The following is a 20,968-nucleotide window of genomic DNA, read 5'->3' as shown; positions in this document are numbered from 1 at the left end:
CCAACTGGACAGTTAACCCAGTTTACTATTTGGAAGTGTCGAAAAGGCTGCATGAAAAAGTTAGATGAGGGCCGGCCCGGTGGCTCAGGCGGTTAGAGCTCCATGCTCCTAACTCTGAAGGCTGCTGGTTCAATTCCCACATGGGCCAGTGGGCTCTCAACCACAAGGCTGCCAGTTCAATTCTTCCAGTCCTGCAAGGGATGGTGGGCTCCGCCCCCTGCAACTAAAGATTGAACACGGCACCTTGAGCTGAGCTACCACTGAGCTCCCAGATGGCTCAGTTGGTTGGAGCACGTCCTCTCAACCACAAACTTGCCGGTTCGACTCCCACAATGGATGGTCGGCTGCGCCCCCTGCAACTAGCAACAGCAACTGGACCTGTAGCTGATCTGCGCCTTCCACAACTAAGACTGAAAGGACAACAACTTGAAGCTGAACTAAGATTGAAAAGACAACGACTTGACTTGGGGAAAAAAAAGTCCTGGAAGTACAACTGTTCCCCAATAAAGTCCTGTTAAAAAAAAAGTTAGATGACCTGAACTTTTCACCAAAAATTCATGGCTCTTGCATCACGACAATGCACCAGCTCACAAGGCACTGTCTGTGAAGGAGTTTTTAGCCAGTAAACAAATAATTGCATTAGAACACCCTCCCTACTCACCTGGTCTGGCCCCCAATGACTTCTTTCTTTCCCCAAAGATAAAGGAAATATTGAAAGGAAGACATTTTGATGATATTCAGGACATCAAGGGTACTACGACAACAGCTCTGACGGACATTCAAAAAAAAGTTCAAAACTGCTTTGAAGGGTGGACTAAGTGCTGATGTGGTGCATAGCTTCCCAAGGGGAGTACTTTGAAGGTGACTGTAGTGATATTCAGCAATGAGGTATGTAGCACTTTTTCTAGGATGAGTTAGTGAACTTAACTGTCCTTATACATTTCCAAATTGTTAATAAACTAGATCTTAAATCTCACCACCAAAAAAGAAGAAAGAAAAGAATTGAGAGTGACTCAGAAATATGGCAGCATGAGCGGTCCCCCTTAATCTCTCCCCTTGAAGTTACAACAAGTTGAACAGCTACAATTCACAAAAGGATTCCCTGTGCAACACACAAAACATGTTTGAGAGATCCACACATTGTAACATCTGAAGGTGGGTGAATTCGGGTGAAGAGGGGAGGAGGGAAGGGAGAAGTGCAGAGATGGGGGACGCAGGCACACCCCAGACCTCACTGTGGTCCCAGGAGAGGAGAGGGAAGGATTGAGACTGCAGGTGCACTCTCTGTGGCTCCAGCAATCCTTCCTGGAGTGATCAGCATATAATATGACTGCACCCAGCTATAGGGACAGACTAAACACAGGGAATGACTAAACAGAGAAATGAAGCAACTGTGGTCTAACAGCCCTCACTTCCAGGCAGAAAACAAAATCACAGAGCCTGGCTGCCTCTCCTACCCTCCCAGAGCTAACCTCCTCCACAGCTTCCCAGTGCTAGAAGTGGTCCCCACAAAAAACTGTAGCAGTATCAGATTAAAGACAATATCTACAGCCCTAAGAATTGGAAACACAATTCCCGAGCAAAAGACACACACAGAGGAAGAGATATGGGGGCCAGGCAGCTGGGGTCTGGTAATCACCAGTACTCAGAGGAAAACAAAGCCACAAACACATCAGCCACCTTTCCCAGCCTACCTTGTCCCCACCTTTCAGGACTGTACCCAAGACTGCATAGGCAGCACAACTCTGTATCTGGCTACAGGGACAGCACTGGGATTTCAGGGACTCAGAACCCCATCACCCACCACATCCTCCCAGGGGGTGGTGCCCAGCGGCCAAGACAACTTGTCACAGAGGAGATGCCCACCTGCCCGGGAAATCTTCTACTGCCAGAAGCTGGAACAGGGCAAGAGAAAATAAAATGCTCCAGTGCTGCCTACTGGAAAGCAAAATAAAAACTTCTTCATACCAACCTGATGCAGAATTCACTCCTGTAGATGTTCACGAAGAGAAATAACCCATTAATTACCATGAATAATCAAGATAATAAGCAGCTCAAAAAGAAAATAAAAAATCTCCAGAAAATAAATTTAAAGACATGGAAATATGTGATTTAAACGACAGAGAGTTCAAGATTGCAGTTCTGAAAAGACTTAATGAGATGAAAGAAAACTCAGATAGGCAGTTTGATGAATACAGAAATAAAATCAACAACAAAATGAATACTTTACAAAAGAGACTGAAACTTTAAAAAAGAACCAAACAGAATTTCTGGAACTAAAGAACTCAATAAAAGAGATAAAGAATGAAATAGAAAGCTTAGAAAATAGAGCTGACCAGATGGAGGAAAGAATTAGTGATAGTGAGATAAAGATTTGGAAATGACACAGATGGAAGGAGAGAGACTTGAGAGTTAAGAGAAATGAAAGAACGCTACAGGAAGTATCTGACTCCATCAGAAAGAGTGATATAAGAATAATGAGTATACCAGAAGGAGGAGAAAGAGAGAGAAGAATATAGAGAGCCTATTCAAACAGTCCATGAGAACTTCCCAAACCTATGGAAAAAACTGAGTCCTCGAATCCAAAGAGCAAACAGACCACCTAATTACCTCAACACTAAAAGGCTTTCTCTAAGGCACATTTTACTGAAGCTGTCAAAAATTAGTGACAAAAACAGAATTTCAAGGCAGCCAGAGAAAAGAAGACGGTAACCTACAAAGGAAAGCCCATTAGATTATCATCAGATATTTCAGCAGAAACTCTACAAGCCATGAGGGAGTGAAATCAAATATTCAAACTATTGAAAGAAAGAAATTACCATCCAAGAATAATATATCCAGCAAAGTTATCCTTTAGATATGACAGTGGAACAAAGACCTTTCCAGATATACAGAAGCTGAGGGAATTTTCCACCATAAGGCCTGCATTATAGGAAATATGCAAGGAGGTTATTCCACCTGAAACAAAAAGACAAAAGGACACAAACCTAGGAGTAAGATTATTAAAGACAGACAGAAGCAGGAAATGGCAAACCCTACACAGAAAAGGGCACTATACACTAAAACATAACATATAGGGTAAAAAAAATAAAAACATTTTTAAAAAAGAGAGAGATTATGACAATTTGCCCCTGAAACTCAGAAATGAACTCGCAGCATAAATAGGGATAATTTGTTACAACAAAAACATAAAAGGGGAGAGGTAAAGGCCTGAATACGCAAAGGGGAATGGAAATAAGATATATACTGAAAAAAAGAACTACTGTACTTATGAAACTTTCTTTTACATAAACTTAATGATAACCACTCAAAAAAAAAAAATCCAGAACTGACACACATAGCATAAAACAAATAAAAAAAAAAAACAAACAAATACTACCAAACTAAAATAACAGAAAGAAATACAAAGACAAAAACAAACAAACAATGGAGACACTGAGCTACCAGAAAACAAAACATAAAATGGCTATAGGAAATCCTCCTATATCAATAATTACCCTAAATGTAAATGGGCTAAACTCACCAATGGAAAGGCACAGAGTAGCAGACTGGATTAAAAAACAAAAAAAAAACCCAACCATATGCTACCTTTAACAGACACATCTCAGCTACAAGGACAAATATAGACTCAAAGTAAATGTGTGGAAAATGATACTCTAAGCAAATGGCATCCTGAGAAAATCAGGTGTAGCTATGCTTGTATCTAATAAAACAGACTTCAGGATAAAAAAGATAACAAGAGACAAAGATAGACACAATGATAAAAGGGACACTATAACAAGAAGATTTAACATTCATCAATGTTATCTATGCCCCCATCAGGGAGCACCAAAATATATAAGGCAATTACTAATAGAAGGGAGAAACTGACAAAAACACAAATATATTAGAGGCCCTAAATATACCACTGATAGCTATGGATAGATCATTCAAACAGAAAATCAATAAGAAAATATCAGCCTTAAATGACACATTACACCAAATGGACGTAACTGACATTTACAAAGCCTTTCATCCTAGAACACCAGACTATACATTCCTTTCTAGTGCACATGGAACATTGTCAAATATGAGCCACATGATGGGACACAAAAGTAGTCTCAGCAAATTTAAGAAGACTGAAATCTTACCAAGCATATTCTGCAACCATAATGCTTTGAAATTGCAGAGCAACTGAAAAAAAAAAAAAAAAACACAAAAAAGCCGGGGAAAAACACAAATACATGAAAATTAAACAACATGCTATGAAAGAACAACTAGATCACAGAAGAAACAAAAGGTGGGATCAAAAATTACATAGACACCTGAAAGTAATCAAAAAAGATACATAGAAACGAAACAGAATGAAAATACATTGTATCAAAATTATTGGGATACTATGAAAGCACTATTATAATTATAACTTTTTATTTACATTCTAACTATATTCTATTTAGAACAGAAAGGGAAAAAATTTTAAAGTTGAAATTACATATAAATGCATAAGGTTGGAAAAACATGTGTCAATGTTGTGATGAATATTTTTTCAGGTGTACAATTCTGTATTACATCATCTATAAATCACATTGTGGGTTCACCACCCACAATCAGTTCTCCTTCCATCACTATACATTTGATCCCCTTTACCCTCATCTACAACCCCCATCCCCTCTTACCTTCTGGTAACCACTGAACTATCCTCTGTGTCTATGAGTTTTTCTTTCTCATTTGTTTGTCTTGTTCTTTTGTTGCTTTTGGTTTATAGACCACAGATCATGAAACCATATGGTTCTCTGCTTTTTCAGTCTGACTTATTTCGCTTAGCATTACAATCTCAAGATCCATCCATGTTGTCACAAATGGTCCTATTTCATCTTTTCTTACCACCAAATAGTATTCCATTGTGCATATATACCACAACTTCTTTATCCATTCATCTATCGAAGGACGTTTTGGTTGTTTCCATGTCTTGGCCACCGTAAATATGGCTGCAATGAACATTGGAGCACACATGTCTTTATGTATAAATGTTTTCAGATTTTTCGGGTACATACCCAGGAGAGGGATTGCTGGGTTATATGGTAATTCTATTCATAATTTTTTGAGGAAACTCCACACTGGCTTCCATAGAGACTGCACCAATCCCACCAACAGTGTATGAGTGTTCCTTTTTCTCCACAGCCTCTCCAACACTTGTTATTCTTTGTCTTGTTGGTGATAGCCGTTCTAACTGGGGTGAGGTGATATCTCACTGTGGTTTTTATTTGCATTTCTCTGATGATTACTGATGTTGAGCATTTTTTCATATGTCTATTTGCCATTTCTATATCCTCTTTGGAGAAATGTCTCTTCAGGTCGTCTGCCCATTTTTCAATTGGTTTGTTCTTTTGTTGTTTAGTTGCATGAGTTCCTTGTATATTTTGGATATTAGACCCTTATCGAAGGCACTATTGGCAAAAATCCTCTCCCAGTCAGCTGGTTCCCTCTTTATTTTGTCGATGGTTTCTTTTGCTGTGCAGAAGCTTTTAAGTTTCATATAGTCCCACTCATTTATTTTAGCTTTTACTTCCCTTGCTTTTGGAGTCAAATTCATAAAATGCTCTTTGAACCCAATACCCCTAAGTTTAGTACCTATGCTTTCCTCTATGCAATTTATTGTTTCAGGACTTATGCTTAAGTCTTTGATTCATTTTGAATTAATTTTGGTACATGGTAAGAGACAGCAGTCCAGTTTCATTCTTTTGCACGTGGCTTTCCAATTCTGCCAGCATTTATTGAAGAGGCTGTCTTTTCTCCATTGTATGTTTTTTGCTTCTTTATCAATAATTAACTGTCCATATTTATGTGGATTTCTTGGTTCTCAGTTCTACTCCATTGGTGTATGAGTCTGTTTTTCTGCCAATACCATGCTGTTTGGTTTATTGTTGCCCTGTAGTATAAGCTAAAGACAGGGAGTGTGATACCTCCAGCATTGTTCTTTTTTCTTAGGATTGCTTTGACTATTCAGGGTCTTTTGTGGTTCCAAACGAATCTGATTTTTTTTCTTCTATTTTTTTGAAAAATGCCATTGGGATTTTGACGGGGATTGCATTAAATCTGTATATTGCTTTGCGTAATACAACCATTTTAACTATGTTGATTCTTCCAATACATGAGCATGGAATGCCTTTCCATTTATTTGTGTCTTCTTCAATTTCTTTTAAAAACATCTTATAGTTTTCAGCATAGAGGTCTTTCACATCCTTGGTTAAGTTTATTCCTAGGTATTTTATTCTTTTTGCTGCAATTGCAAAAGGAATTGTTTTTTATTTCTTTTTCTGAGATTTCATTGTTAGTACATAGGAATGCAATGGACTTTTTTACGTTGATTTTGTAGCCAGCAACTTTACTGTATTTGTTGACTGTTTCTAACAGCGTTTTGGTGGAGTCTTTAGGGTTTTCTATATATAGCATCATGTCATATGCAAAGAGTGACAATTCAACTTCTTTATTCCCAATTTGGATGCATTTTATTTCTTTCTCTTGTCTGATTGCTCTGGCAAGGACTTCCAACATTATGTTGAAAATCAGAGGTGACAGGGGACAGCCCTGTCATGTTCCTGAATGTAGAGCAAAGGGCTTCAGTTTTCCACCGTTAATTATGAGATTAGCTGAGGGTTTGTCATACATAGCTTTTATTATGTTAAGGTATTTTCCTTCTATACCTATTTTATTAAGTGTTTTAATCATAAATGGATGTTGTATCTTGTCAAATGCTTTTTCTGCATCAATATAATCATATGATTTTTGTCCTTTATTTTATTTATGTGGTGTATCACAATGATGGATTTCCGTACTTTGAACCATCCTTGTGCACCTGGGATAAACCCCACTTGGTCGTGTGAATAATCTTTTTAATGTATTGCTGCATTCGATTTGCTAAAATTTTGTTTAGGATTTTTGCATCTGTATTCATCAGAGATATTGGTCTGTAGTTCTCTTTTTTTGTGTTGTCCTTGCTAGGTTTTGGTATCAGGGTAATAATGTTGGCCTCACAAAATGAGTTAGGGAGTACTGACTCTTCTTCAATTTTTTGGAAGAGTTTGAACAGGATTGGTATTAGATCCTCTTTGAAGGTTTGGTAGAATTCACTAGTGAAGCCATCTGGTCCCGGACTTTTGCTTTTGGGAAGGTTTTGGATGACTGATTCAATGTTGTAACTGGTGATCAGTCTGTTTAGATTTTCCAGTTCTTCATGGTTCAACCTAGGAAGGCTATATGTTTCTAAGAACTTGTCCATTTCTTCTAGGTTACTGAATTTGGTGGCTTATAGTCCTTCAGAGTATTCTTGGATGACCCTTTGTATTTCTGTGGCATCCGTGATAACTTCCCCTTTTTCATTTCTGATTTTGTTTATTAGTGTCTTCTCTCTTTTCAGCTTAGTGATCTAGTCAAGGATTTGTCAATTTTGTTAATCGTTTCAAAGAACCGGCTCTTTGCCACATTAATTTTTTCTATTATCTTTTCATTCTCTATTTCATTTAGTTCTGCTCTGATTTTTATTATTTCCTTTCTTCTGCTGACCTTGGGTTTCATTTGTTCTTCTTTCTCTAGTTCTTTAAGGTGTAACGTGAGGTTATTTATTTGGGATTTTTCTTGTTTCTTGAGATAGGCCTGTAATGATATAAATCTCCCTCTTAAAACTGTTTTCACTGCATCCCAAAAATTTTGGAAGGACGTATTTTCATTCTCATCTATTTCTATGTATCTTTTGATCTCTCCTCTAATTTCTTCTTTGACCTGGTCGTTCTTTTAAAGTATGTTGTTTAATCTCCACATATTTGTGGTTTTTCCTGCTTTGTTTTTGCAGTGGATATCCACTTTCAAAGCCTTATGATCAGAGAATATGCTTGGTATGATTTCAATGCTCTTAAACTTGGTGAGGCTAATTTTTATGTCCCAATATATGGTGTATCCTTGGGAATGTTCCATGTACACTAGAAAAAAATGTATAGTCTGATTTTTCAGGATGAAGTGCTCTATAAATGTCAATTATGACCATTTTCTCTAATGTGTCGTTTAAGGCTGCTATGTCATTATTTAGTTTCTTTTTGGATGATCTATCCATAGCTGTCAATCATGTATTTAAGTCCCCTAGTATAATTGTGTTTTGGTCAATTTCCCCCTTTAGTTCTGTTACTAGTTGCTTGGTATATTTCAGTGCTCCCTGAGTGGGTGCATAAGTATTGATGACTGTTATGTCTTCTTGTTGTATAGTCCCCTTTACCATTATGAAATGTCCATCTTTGTCTCTGTTACCTTTTTCACCCTGAAGTCTGTTTCATCTGATATCATTATGGCTACACCTGATTTTCTATGGATACATTTGCCTGGAGTGTCCATTTCCAAGCTTTCGAGTTTATGCTTATTCTTGTAGCTGAGCAGTGTCTCTTGGAGACAGCATATGATGGGTTTAGTTTTTTGATCCAATCTGCTACTCTGTGCCTTTTAATTGATGAGTTCAGTCCAATTACATTTAGGGTGATTATTGATATGTGAGGATTTCCTGTCATTCTAGTTTAGTTTTCTGATAAGACTGTGTCTCCATTGTTTCTTTGCTTTTTTGTTGTTGTCTATTATTTCTGTGTGGTGATAGTCTATGATTTTTATCTGTTTCTTCTTTTATTACAGTATATATTTCAGTTCTGAATTTTTTTTGAGTGGTTACCATTAAGTTTATGTAAAAGAAAGTTTGGTATTTAGAGTATTCCTTTTTCTTCAGCATGCTTACTTTCTCCATTCCCATATTCCGGTTCAGGACTTTACTTTCCCCCTTTTTATGCTTTGGTTGCCACAAACTGTCCCTGTTGATGGTGGTCGAATAGCCTCCTTTAGTATTTCTTGTAGCACAGGCAGTGTTTTAGAAAATTCCCTCAGCTTCTGTATGTCTGGAAAGGTCTTTATTCCTCCTTCATATCTAAAGGATATCTTTGCTGGATATATTATTCTTGGCTCATGATTTATCTCTTTCAATAGTTTGACTATTTGGCTCCACTCCCTCCTGGCTTGTAGAGTTTCTGCTGAAAAATCTGATGATATTCTAATGGGTTTTCCTCTGTAGGCTGCCGTCTTCTTTTCCCTGGCTGCCTTGAGGATCCTTTCTTTGTAGTTGATTTCTGACAGCTTCAATACAATATGCCTTGGAGAAGGCCTGTTGGGGTTGAGGTAATTAGGTGTTCTATTTGCTTCTTGGACTTGAGATCCAGTTCTTTCCACAAGTTTGGGAAGTTCTCGTCGACTATTTGTTTGAATGTACTCTGTTCCCTTGTCTCTTTGTTCTTCTTCTGGTATGCCCATTATTCTTATATTGCTCTTTCTGATGGAGTCAGAAAGTTCTTGTAGAGTTCTTTCACTTCTTTTAAGTCTCAAGTCTCTTTCGTCTTCCATCTGTGTCATTTCTAGGTTTCTATCTTCGACGTCATTGATTCTTTCCTCCATCTAATCAACTCTACTACCTAAGCTGGCTATTTCATTCTTCATTTCTTCTATTGAGTTCTTAATCTCCAGAAATTCTATTTGGTTCTTTTTAAAAATTCAATCTTTGGTAAAATGTCCATGTTGTTCTTTTGTATTTCTGAGTTCATTAAACTGCCTGTCTTCGTTTTCTAGCATCTTGTTGAGTTTTTTCAGAACTGCAATCTTGAATTCTCTGTCATTTAAGTCACATATTTCCATATCTTTTAAGTTCATTTTCTGGAGACTTTTCACGTTCTCTCTGAGCTGTCTTGTTGTCTTGGTTATTCATGGCAACTAATGATTAATTATTTCTCTTCCTAGACATCTACAGGAGTGAGTTCTGCAACAGGCTGATATGAAGAGGTCTTTCTTTTGTTTTCCAGTACTTGTTGGTAGAACGTTTTATTTCCTCTCCGACTGCAGCCTTTTTTTTTTTCTCTCACCCTGTAGCGTTATGTTTTCTGTGCACTATTTCAGCTTCTCACACAATGGGGGTATTCCCAGGAAGGCAGGCTTCTCCTGTTAACAGTTCGCCTGGGTCATAGGGCGCCACGTCCGTCTGGGGATGTGGCGAGCTTTTGAAGTTCCAAAGCTCTTCCTGCATCAGATTCTGAGCCCATTTGTTTCAGCAGTTCTGTTTACTCCTAAAGGGATCCGCCCAGATAGGTGGGGAGAGGGGCGGGGTGGATTGTGAGAGGTGGTCCATAGCAATGGCGGTGACCACCACCACAGCCAGTCCTGCTTCCACAGCTCCCTCCCCTTTGCCAGAACTAGTTGGGCTGCGAATCTCTCTGTGGACCACAGTTCTCAGAACTGCAAATATCCTGTTCTTTTGATCTGACACTGCTACTGTTCTGCTTCTAGCACTGGGCAGGTTGGGGCGGGGAGAGTTCTGGGAGGGCAGGGAGTGGGTGGCTAGTCTCAGCGCCTATGGCTTCCATTCTCTGTGGCAGTGAGGGCTTAAGCTACCGTTCTCAGCCTTCTTCTCTCAGTCTTTGCTCCGAGATCTCAGATGTGACCATTGGGTTCAGCTGTGTTATACGATGTCCTCTCAGCCCTGTGGGCCATAAGTGGAGCCCTAACGGTCCGAGTCTTCCCTCTCCTGCAGCTGCAGTAGTTCCTGGATGCAGCGAGCTCGGAGCACCGAGCTAGGTCTGTGTCCTACGTCTGCCCAGCTCCGTCTCTGTACTTCTCCTTTCCCTCCTCCCCCTCTGCTCGCACAATTTTCCCACCTTTAGGTTATTTCTGTAGTGTGCCTCTTAGTCTTGCCTGTCTGCTGCACAGGGAGTCCTTTGTGGAGTTATAGTTGTTCAATTTGTTGTAAATTCCAGGGGAGATTTCAAGAGGCTCACATCACACCGCCATTTTTATGAAAGCAGTATTAAAAGGGAAATTTATATCATCACATGCCTATCCCAAGAAACAAGGAAAATCCTAACAACCTAACATTACATCATGAAGAACTAGAAAAAGAACAAATGAAACCCATAGTCAGCAAAAGGAAGACAATAATAAAAATTAGAGCAAAATTAAATGACATAGAGAAAAAGGACAATATGAAAAATGTATGCAACAAAGAGCTGGGTCTTTGAAAAGATTCATGAAATTGACCATCCCATGGCTAAGCTCACTAAGAAAAAAAAGAAAAGACACAAATAAACAAAATCAGAAATGACAAAGAAGTCATGACAGATAGCACAGAAATACAAAGGATCACACAAGACTACTATGAATACAAAGGATCATACAAGAATACTATATGCCACCAAATTCAATAACCTAGAAGAAATGGGCATGTTCTTAGCAATATGTAACCTTCCTAGGCAGAATCACAAAAAACTAGAAAATCTAAATAATCCGATCAACAGTAAGGAAATTGAAACAATCGTCCTAAACCTCCCCAAAAGCAAAAGTTCTACCATGTTTCCAAACACTACCATGTTTCCCTGAAAATAAGACCTAGCTGGACAATCAGCTCTAATGCATTTTTTGCAGCAAAAATATAACAACTGGTCTTACTTTACTATAATAGAAGACCAGGTCTTACATAATATAATATAAGACCGAGTCTTATATAAGACCTGGTAATATAATATAATACCAATCTTATATTAACTTTTGCTCCAAAAAACGCATCAGAGCTCATTGTCTGGCTAGGTCTTATTTTCGAGGAAACACAGTAGTTAATTCTACCAAACAATCAAAGATATTTTAATACCTATCCAACACAGACCCTCCCAAAAAATTGAAAAAGAGGCAACGCTTCCTAACTCATTTTATGAGGCTGTTACCCTATACCAAAACTTGGTAAGGGTAACACAGAAAAAGAAAGCTAGAGAATAGTATCTCTGATGAATGCAGATGCAAAAATCCTAAACAAAATACTAGCAAATCAAATAGCACAATATATTAAAAAGATAACACATCACAATCAAGTGTGATTCATTCCAGAGGCACAAGGATGGTTCAACACACACAAATCGATAAATGTGATACACCACACAAAAATAAAAAATCATATGATCATTATCAATAGATGCAGAAAAAGCATCTGACAAGAGACAACATCGATTTGTGATTAAAACACTTAATAAAATGGGTAGAGAAGGAAAGTACTTCAACATAATAAAGGCCGTATGCAATAACCCTCAGCTAAGTCACACTCCTTGGCTTAAAATTATACTAAAAAAACAACAAAAATCAAAATAGCATGGTATGGCAAAGAAACAGACACCAATGGAATAGAACTGAGATCCCAGAAATAAGTCTACATATATATAGGCAGGTAATTTCCAACAAAGGAGCCAAAAACATACAATGAATAAAAGAAAGCCTCTTCAATAAATGGTAGTGGAAAATTGGAAAGCCACGTGCAAAAGAAAGGAACTAGACTGCTACTTTCACCATTTACCAAAAGTAACTCAAAATGAATCAAAGACCTAAAAATAAGACCTGAAACAATAAATTGCACCAAAGAACGCATATGTACTAAACTTATGGACCTTGTGTTCAGAGAGGATTTTATGAATTTGACCTCAAGGGCAAGGGAAGTAAAAGCTAAAATAAATGAATGGGACTATATCAAACTAAAAAGCTTCTGCACAGAAAAAGAAACCATCGACAAAACAAACAGGCAAGCAACCAAATGGGAGATAGTATTTGCAAACAACACCTCCGATAAGGGGCTAATATCCAAAATATATAAACAACTCACACAACTCAACAACAACAACAAAAAGCAATGCAGTTAAAAAATGGGCAGAGGACCTGAACAGACGCTTCTCCCAAGAAGACAAACAGCCTACAGATACATGAAAAAATGCTCAACTCCACTAGCTATTAGGGAAATACAAATCAAAACCACAATGAGATATCACCTCACACATGTTAGAATGGTTATCATCAAGACAAATAATAACAAGTATTGGAAGAGTTGTGGGAAAAAGGAACCCTCATACACTGCTAGTGGGAATGCAAATTGGTACAGCCACTGTGGAAAACAGTATGAAGATTCCTCAAAAAATTAAGAATAGAATTACCATAAGACCCAACAAAGCCTCTTCTGGGTACCTACCCAAAAAATCTGTTAGTAAAAATATATGTACCCCTATGTTAATTGCAGCATTTTTCATAGTGGCCAAAACACAAAAACAACCAAAGTGTCCTTTGATAGATGACTGGATAAAGATGGGGTACATGTGTACAATGGAATATTACTTAGCCAAAAGAAAAGATGAAACTCTGCCATTTGTGACAACATGGATAGATCTTAAGATCATAATACTAAGCAAAATAAGTCAGACAGAAAAAGTCAAGACTCACATGACTTCACTCAGATGTGGACTATAAAACTAAAAGCAACAAACGAGACAAATAAACAAAGAAACAAAAACTCATAAACACAAACAACAGTTTAGTGGCTACCAGAGGGCAAGAGGGGAGGGGGGTAGTAGGTGAGGGTAAAGGGGATCAAATATATGGTGATGGAAGCAGAACTGACTCTGGGTGGTGAACACACAATGCAATATATAGATGATGCATTATAGAAATGTACACTTGAAACCTATATAATTTTACTAACCAATGTCACCCAATAAATTTAATAAAAAATTTTACAAATCAAATTGATAATTATGTGAAGATAGCTAACACTACCAGTGGTAATCACATTGCAATATATTAATATATCAAAGCAACATGTTGTATACCTTAAACTTACATAGTTATATGTCAATTATATCAATTGTTTTAAAAAAGGAGCTGGAGAATATTAAAGTTCAGGCAACCGGTTACTAAGCTTTAAACAAATATACTTCAGCTTAAAAAGTATGAAAATCAGAGCTACTCTTGCAGTGTTAGTGGCTCCACTTCAACTGGTGACTACAAGTACTCTGCAAACAAAATCGTAAGTTTTCTTCAGCAAGTGTTGAGCAAGGTCAAGTGCTTGCATCAGCTGGAAGCCAAGTGGACTGCAACTGGAAATTCAACTCTGCTACTTGCTTGTTACCTCTACCTCCTCATCATTTAACAATGTCATCAACTCTAGAATGCTGTTATAAGAAATATCGTATATAAAATACCTAGGCCTGGTGGTAAGCTGCAGATGGCCACTGCTTAATAAATGGGTGCTAAATACATTGGTTTGGTTTATTATAATCCTTACAACTCTAGTTTGGGGGAAGGCACTGGAGAGAAAAATTTCTGTCTCAGGGTCTAGCTGTGCCAGCTTGTGTGCAAGCTCTCCCTGCTGTTTCCCTCCCAGACAGATTAAAACAAAACAAAACAAAACAAAACAAAACTGTATTTAGACAGTATTCCATTATTCTGATGACCAATGATTTTCAGGTAGCTTCTACCTGTTGCCCTCAGGATATTTTTGTGGATAGAAATATCCACAGAAGATATAAAAGCGTAATTAAGATGTCTAGCACCTTTCCTAGAATGAGACCCTAACTCTTCTTAGTCTAGCTTTTTACTACTCTATTACCATCCAGTTTGCATTTTAAAAAAATGAAATAGAGAGTAAACTATAATAGCTAAAAGGCACCTACACAAGTCAAATTTGTCACCACCATTCAAATATATTCGTAAAAATATTTCAGTGGCCAGGTTCGTTGGGTTCTAGTGCATTAGGCTCAAACTCCCTAACAAAGATCATCTGGCCCTTCTGAAATTCAACCACCACTAATTTCTGCAGCCTCATCTCTCACCTCCTTTCTGCCTAGCTCTCCAAACACATCACATTCTGTACACTATACTACTGTACATGCTGTTCCCTCTAACAGGAACACACTTTTTATAAAATCTGTATCTTGCAATGCAAATTAATTTGGGATCTTTTAAAGAACATTCCATTCATGTTTAAGACACGAGGTGTGATCAGAAAATACAGTGAATGCTACTGCCGTGCACCATCCAGCGGAAAGGAAGGGATCTTCAATATGGGAACTGGTGTGTCAAACCTTAGTAACAGTGTGTGACAAGTTTCAACTTGTTCAGTGCAGTCAGTGGGGTGTGAGCTACGGTTGAGAGAAGGTGTGTTTTAAAGTGTGCCGTATGCCGTAAATCATCCTCCATCATGATAACGCTCCCTGTCACACATCGCTTCTGGTACACAATTTCTGTCAAATAAAAACATGGTGTGTTGTCATCTACCTTATTCACTGGATCTGGCACTGGACAACTTCTGGCTCTTCCCCAAAGTCAAAATGATTCAGGACATCGAGGCAGCTACAACAGTGCAACTAAACACACTCACGAAAGAGGACTTCCAGAAGTGCTTCAGAAAGTGGCAAGAACAACGGGATAAGTGTATTTGAAGCGAGGGGGGGTATTTTGAGGGGGATTAATGGCAATGTGTCTTTTACTGTAATAATTTTTTAAACATTCACCATATTTTTTTAATCACACCTCATATGCTATTTTTCTAAAGAGAAAGGCTGTGATGAGAAGTTAAATTAACTCTGCATTTCCTAAACAAAACAAATTTTTGGAACTCCACAGGCTGTGACAATTATAGTAATGTGTTTACAGAAATGAATACTGTTTTAAGTAAATGGCCAAATAATTGTGTCAACTGATCACTCAAATCTAAGGATGATTTTTAGTTTTTAAAACTATTATAAGCATAAACGTAAAGAAGTTCACCCAGGGAAGTAACAAAACCCTAACAGCTTAATGAAATAAAATACACAGAGCCATCAATTACTTTATATTTTATTGATAACACCTAAACAGTCTCTATATTTCTACAACTGTATTCTAACTCATTAAAACAAATAAAATGCATCGCATGTTAAGTGGGAGAAGAGCTTTTAAAAGGTAGAAAATTTCACTAGATAAAGCAAAGTGCAGAAATATTGGAATGAATCATAACCCTAAAGTATTAACTAAATGTAACTGAAAACAAGCTAAAATACAGCAAGTCATTTTTTTATTTTTTAAAAAGTAGATCAGGCAAGGGGATATGATGGGTGAAAATGCAGAGCAAAAAGAATTTTTAGGGCAGGAAAATACTCCGTTTGATACTATAATGGTGGATCTATGTTATCAGAAATTTGTCCAGACTCAAAATATGTACAACATCAAGAGTGAGCCCCATTATAAACTATGGACTCTGAGTGATGATGTGTCAAAGTAGTTCATAATTGTAACAAATGTACCACTGTGGTGGGGAATGTTCATAACTGGGGCAAACTTCCCACGTATGGGAAAACTCTGTACCTTCCACTTCAATTTTGCTATAAATCTAAAACTGCTCTAAAACACAAAGTCTGCTGAAGGAGGAAAGCAAATTAGAAAAACTATAAACCTTAGCTCAAGAAAGAAGACTAATTTTTTTAAGTATACACAGTATTTATAATTAGCAGTTCTGAATAGACTGAAAACTACATGATAAATCTAGCGTGATAACTTAGTCCTGGATTTATATTTGAAACACTTTGCTTTCAGCATCCCATTAAGGCCCCTTCGCAGCATTTTAAGTGTTATCTCCTAACATCTTTAGACAACTAGCTAAAATAAATTATATTCAACACCCTTCTGTCCATATATACTGTCCCTTCTAGACACAGATCATTCATCCTCCTCAAAGGTCTACTGAGTGTCTACAACTATACATAGGACATTTAGAAAATATAGTAAGTTCCTTACACTCAAGATCCGTTTTTCTGAGGTCTTACAATCTAGCCCTGGGAAAATGTCAAGATCTTCAAAATAGGATACTCCAAGTACTCAAGTAGTTAAGACATTCAACCAGTCTGTACTATTCCCCTTCTTAGAATTTTTTTCTCCTGGCTGGATCCCCCTTATCTTTCCAATCTCAATATAAATGCTATCTCCTCAGAAATCTTTCCCGGCACCATCCTGCTATCTTCTAACATAGCAACCCAATCCTTTCCTTTATGACATTTCTTGTTGTTTTTGTTTGGTTTTTTTGGTGTTGTTTTTCCCCCCAATCTGTAATTACATATGTGGTTTCTTGTTTACTGGTTTATTATTTGTATCCAATAACAGACTGAACACTACATATGATCACAGACTCCACTGCATTACCAGTGATTAGCAAATTACTCAATAAACACTTAAATGAATGCCTAAATCTGGTGCTCAGGAGAAGGGAATGGGCTACAGATATTCGGGTAGAGGTGATAACTTACCCATGGAAACTGGTAAGATCACCCGCAGGAAGTATGTGCAGTTAGGAGAGAAGAGAATCTAGAATCAAGACCTGAAGAAGCCCAACAGGCAAAGAAGACAAGGGCAGAGAAGTCAGATAAACCAAAGGGAAGCCAAAGAAAGAGACTGTTCCAAGAAGTAAGTATTCGATTGCAAAATGCTGCCAAAGAGTTCTAGTGAAAAGTGAACATTGGATTTCATCTCATGGAAATTACTGCTGACTTTAGTGAGAGCCATTTCAGGGCCGTGTTGATGACAAATTGCACAGTGATTCTGAGGTGAGGAAGTAGACGAACTACCAAATAGTTAAAACTGGGACGGGCAACAGAGAGATAGGTGATAGATGGAGACCTTCAGTAAGCAAGGAAAATGATCCTGAACACCCAGGAGGTAAAGGGAATAGTGTATCTGAATAGCATGAGATTCCAACAAGTAGGGAAAGCAATCCTAGGATTTTGAAGTACACCAGCACGATGAGGTAATCTTGAAAAGCACTTCAACAATCGGGCACACTGTAAGTATTCAATAATGTTACTAGGTTGGTGCAAAAGTAATTGCGGTTTCTGCAATTATTTTTAACCTTTTACACTGCAATTACTTTTGGACCAGCCTAATAGTTGGTGGTGGTGTTGCTTGTTTGGTCAATTGTCTCTTCATTAGCCTGTAAATGACCCAAGGAGGGCAGGGACAAAGTCTGTTTTATCTAAGTTTGCATTCCCAGGACCTAGCTAGCACAGTGCCTGGCACACAGCAGGTGCTAAATAAATATTTCCAAGTGAATTCAGAATTCTGAATACAACCTTACCTATTCCAATGGCCACTTTGATTGTCTCTCTCTGCTCTGATACATTTTATGTGGTTTTTTTTTTAATTTGTGAGATGACTATGTCCCTTAAGCATACAAGTGTTAGCTATTGCAAGTATTATTGCCATTAAGCCTTACTTCCCCATCAGATCCCTTTAAGTTTCTTGACAGCCGAACTTAGGTCTGTTAATCACATGACACGTTCAGTGCAAGGAAGTAAGCTAAATAATCATGAACCTGGATAAATGGCTTGTTACAAAAGAACTGTGACAAGTATTTCAGTGACCCCAAGGTCAACCAGCGCACCCACCGCCCTAGACGCGGAGATGCCAGAGCAAGCGCTGCCCCGGGCGGAAGCCGCAGCAGCCGCCTGCCCGGTAGGGGGCGCTGCAGCCGCCTCCGAAGGCCGTCCCGGGTCTCGGTCCCCGCCCCCCGTCCCCCGCCCCGCAGTCACCTGCAGCGGCTGCACTCGGGCCTCCGCTCTGCCCGCTCCACTGGTAGCTCCCATAGCCCGTCTGCACTGGCGCCGTCCGCCTCTTCGCCCAGAACAGCCGCCGGCGGCGCTGTGCCGCCCTCCCGGCGCTCCTCCTCGTTAGGCGTCTGAGACCGTGAGGTCGCAGGCGGCCGCGCCACGGGGTCCCTGGGTGTTCGGGCCTCTTTCTGCGGCTCCATGGCAGGCGCTCAAGGCCGGCTCTCAGAGAGTCCCCGCTGCCGCCGGGGGGCGCCACACGCTGCAGAAATCGGCTCGCGCCGTACGCTGCCACGCACACACGCTACGTACGGGGGCGGGTCCCCAAAGTTTATGCTGGAGATCCCGCCCTGCAGGAGAAGAAACGAGCCCATTGGTCGGTGGCCAGCGGGACTTTTCACCTAGAACCTGATGGGGAAGTGTGGCTTCTTTTGGTGGGGAGCAAATGAGGTTAGATTAGCGTCCCCCCCGCGACAGGTAAAGGAATCAATCACCTCTGTAAACACCTCAGGATGCAAACCTGAATGAACCTTCCTTAATGTCACTTCTTTAAAAGGTGAAAATAAGATGGAACGCTGCATCCTCCGCCTTAGCATGACACTTGAACAATTAGCTGGGTGAGTGCCCACAGCAGTTGCAGCAGCTGTTGTACTTCGTAGCTAAAGACCAATGCAGGAGAGGTGGTACTGACTGGAAATTGGATTCACTCTTGTCTGTTTCATGCAAATGTATTGCTCCAGAAGGGCAGGGACCTGTGTTCCGTCTCTTGTACTTCTTGGTATTTTTTCTGTTTTACAGTAGACACCAATTATTTGTTAAATGAGATTTTTAAATTGTCTGAGGCCCCTAAGATCAGGAGGCAACAGAAGGGCTGAGATATTATGGATGAGAAAACAAAGCTCTAGAGAGAGAACTACCTTGCCCAAGTTTTTACAGCTCTGGGCATAACAGCAGTATGACTCGCAGTTTTTTAAAAGCCAAAATGAAGTCCACTTAAAAAGAAAGCCAAAAGACTACACGCCCAAATGGGTGCTGCAGGGAAGATGTTGAGGAAAATTTGCCTTCATTGGCTGATATGAGCTTTGGTCTATTAGTTTTTGTTCCTTTGTTCCCCCACATGAGAGACTGCACGAATGGTATTGGTTAGCTTATGGTTACAATTTCTCCCTCGTCTGGTTCCCAGCAGGAGAGATATAGGAGGGTGTTGCTTTCAGTCTGTTTTTACCCACATCAGCAGATGAGGGGGAGAAGAAACTAAGTTATATCACAATGACGTGACAGGCATGTTGCCAGGCTTTGGAAGGCCTTGGGCCGATGGTCCCAGGCGAGAACAGCAGGTGTTCTTTGTCTGAATGAACTGGCCTTTCAGCTGGTTAAGCAATATTCTTATCACCTCCTGGAACTGGCCATTCCCAGAGGGGGAGGCAGGAACAAGGAGCTCTAAGGTACATCTGAGAAAATATATAAGACGGACCTCAGCTGGCAGTGTGATTTTCGTAATTTTGTCATTTGTCATTGGTGATTCTTCATCTTTCTAACATTTTGAAGACTCATATACAACATACAGCTTATAACACTTGGAGACGCCCTGACTTCCAGCCACGGACCTGGTGAGGTCTGGCTGGTTCCCAACCTCTCCAGTGTTGTTCCCCTTCTTAAGAACTTGTTAGCATCTTGGAAACTTGCATAGAGCTTGCAGCTTGTAGCATCAAGAGACACCCTAATTTCCAGCAACAACAACAACAGCAACAGCATTCCTGAGAACTTGTTGGCATTTTAGAAACTTGTGTGCAGCTTGCAGCATCAGAAGACACCCTAACTTACAACAACAACAGCAAAGACAACAGCAGCAACTTTCTGGGGAACTAGCAAGCAGCAGTGAGAGATGCCTGAGTTTCAGCTGCAGACCTGGCAAGGTTTTGATTTCTGACCTTTCCACTGTTGTTTTTCCTAAGATTTAGTGAGCTTTTGGCATCTATTGTAATAGGTGCTATCCTATAGAGTTTATTACTTCTATTGGATTCTCCTTACTGATGTTATTTGTGTATTTAGCCAAGTGATTTGTGATCAAAAGTAAACATATGTTGAGATCTCTTAAACTGATATGTATGTGTACTCCTTTGACATGACATTCTTATCAATATACTTACTCTTTTTTACTTTGTCATTAGCACATTTTTTTAAATGCCTTTGTCTTTTGCTATTACATACTGCTAAATAGATTACATATTGCTAAATAAATTAGCACCTCTAGCATGTTCCTCCCCTTCTCCCTCGCTTTCCCCCTTCCCCCCATCATTACAGGTGCTGATTCTTTTCATTTATTAATACTTTATTCTACTTAAAATAGATTTATCACTAACAGTAATAGAGCAATATTATGTTTCTTAAAGTGTTTGTTTCACTATTAGGTTTTTGGTTATCTTAAAATCAAGCTTGTTAATAGAATACAGAGCTATTATTTTTAAACATTTTGCATTCTATCCCTCTGCAAACAGCACCCATCATTTCTTTTGGGTACTCTGAGGGAGAAAGAGGAAAAG

The 20,968-nt window shown here is 39.1% G+C and overlaps 1 protein-coding gene across 2 annotated transcripts in view; it reads right to left on the bottom strand.

Moving 5' to 3' along the window:
• DTWD2 (DTW domain containing 2) overlaps positions 1 to 18,728 on the bottom strand; it is a 120,505-nt gene extending 101,777 nt beyond the window's left edge. Inside the window, exon 1 of one of the 2 annotated variants that reach the window (XM_081052870.1) lies at positions 18,411 to 18,728. In XM_081052870.1, the coding sequence (XP_080908996.1) occupies positions 18,411 to 18,628 (218 nt within the window). In that variant the 5' untranslated portion in view covers positions 18,629 to 18,728. The remainder of the gene's footprint in view (positions 1 to 18,410) is intronic. The other variant, XM_081052871.1, reaches the window with a different exon arrangement.
• Positions 18,729 to 20,968: the final 2,240 nt, after the last annotated feature.

Source organism: Rhinolophus hipposideros (genome assembly GCF_964194185.1).
Source record: "Rhinolophus hipposideros genome assembly, chromosome: 7".
Lineage (NCBI taxonomy): Eukaryota > Metazoa > Chordata > Mammalia > Chiroptera > Rhinolophidae > Rhinolophus > Rhinolophus hipposideros.
This window is presented reverse-complemented; position numbering and strand designations above follow the sequence as displayed.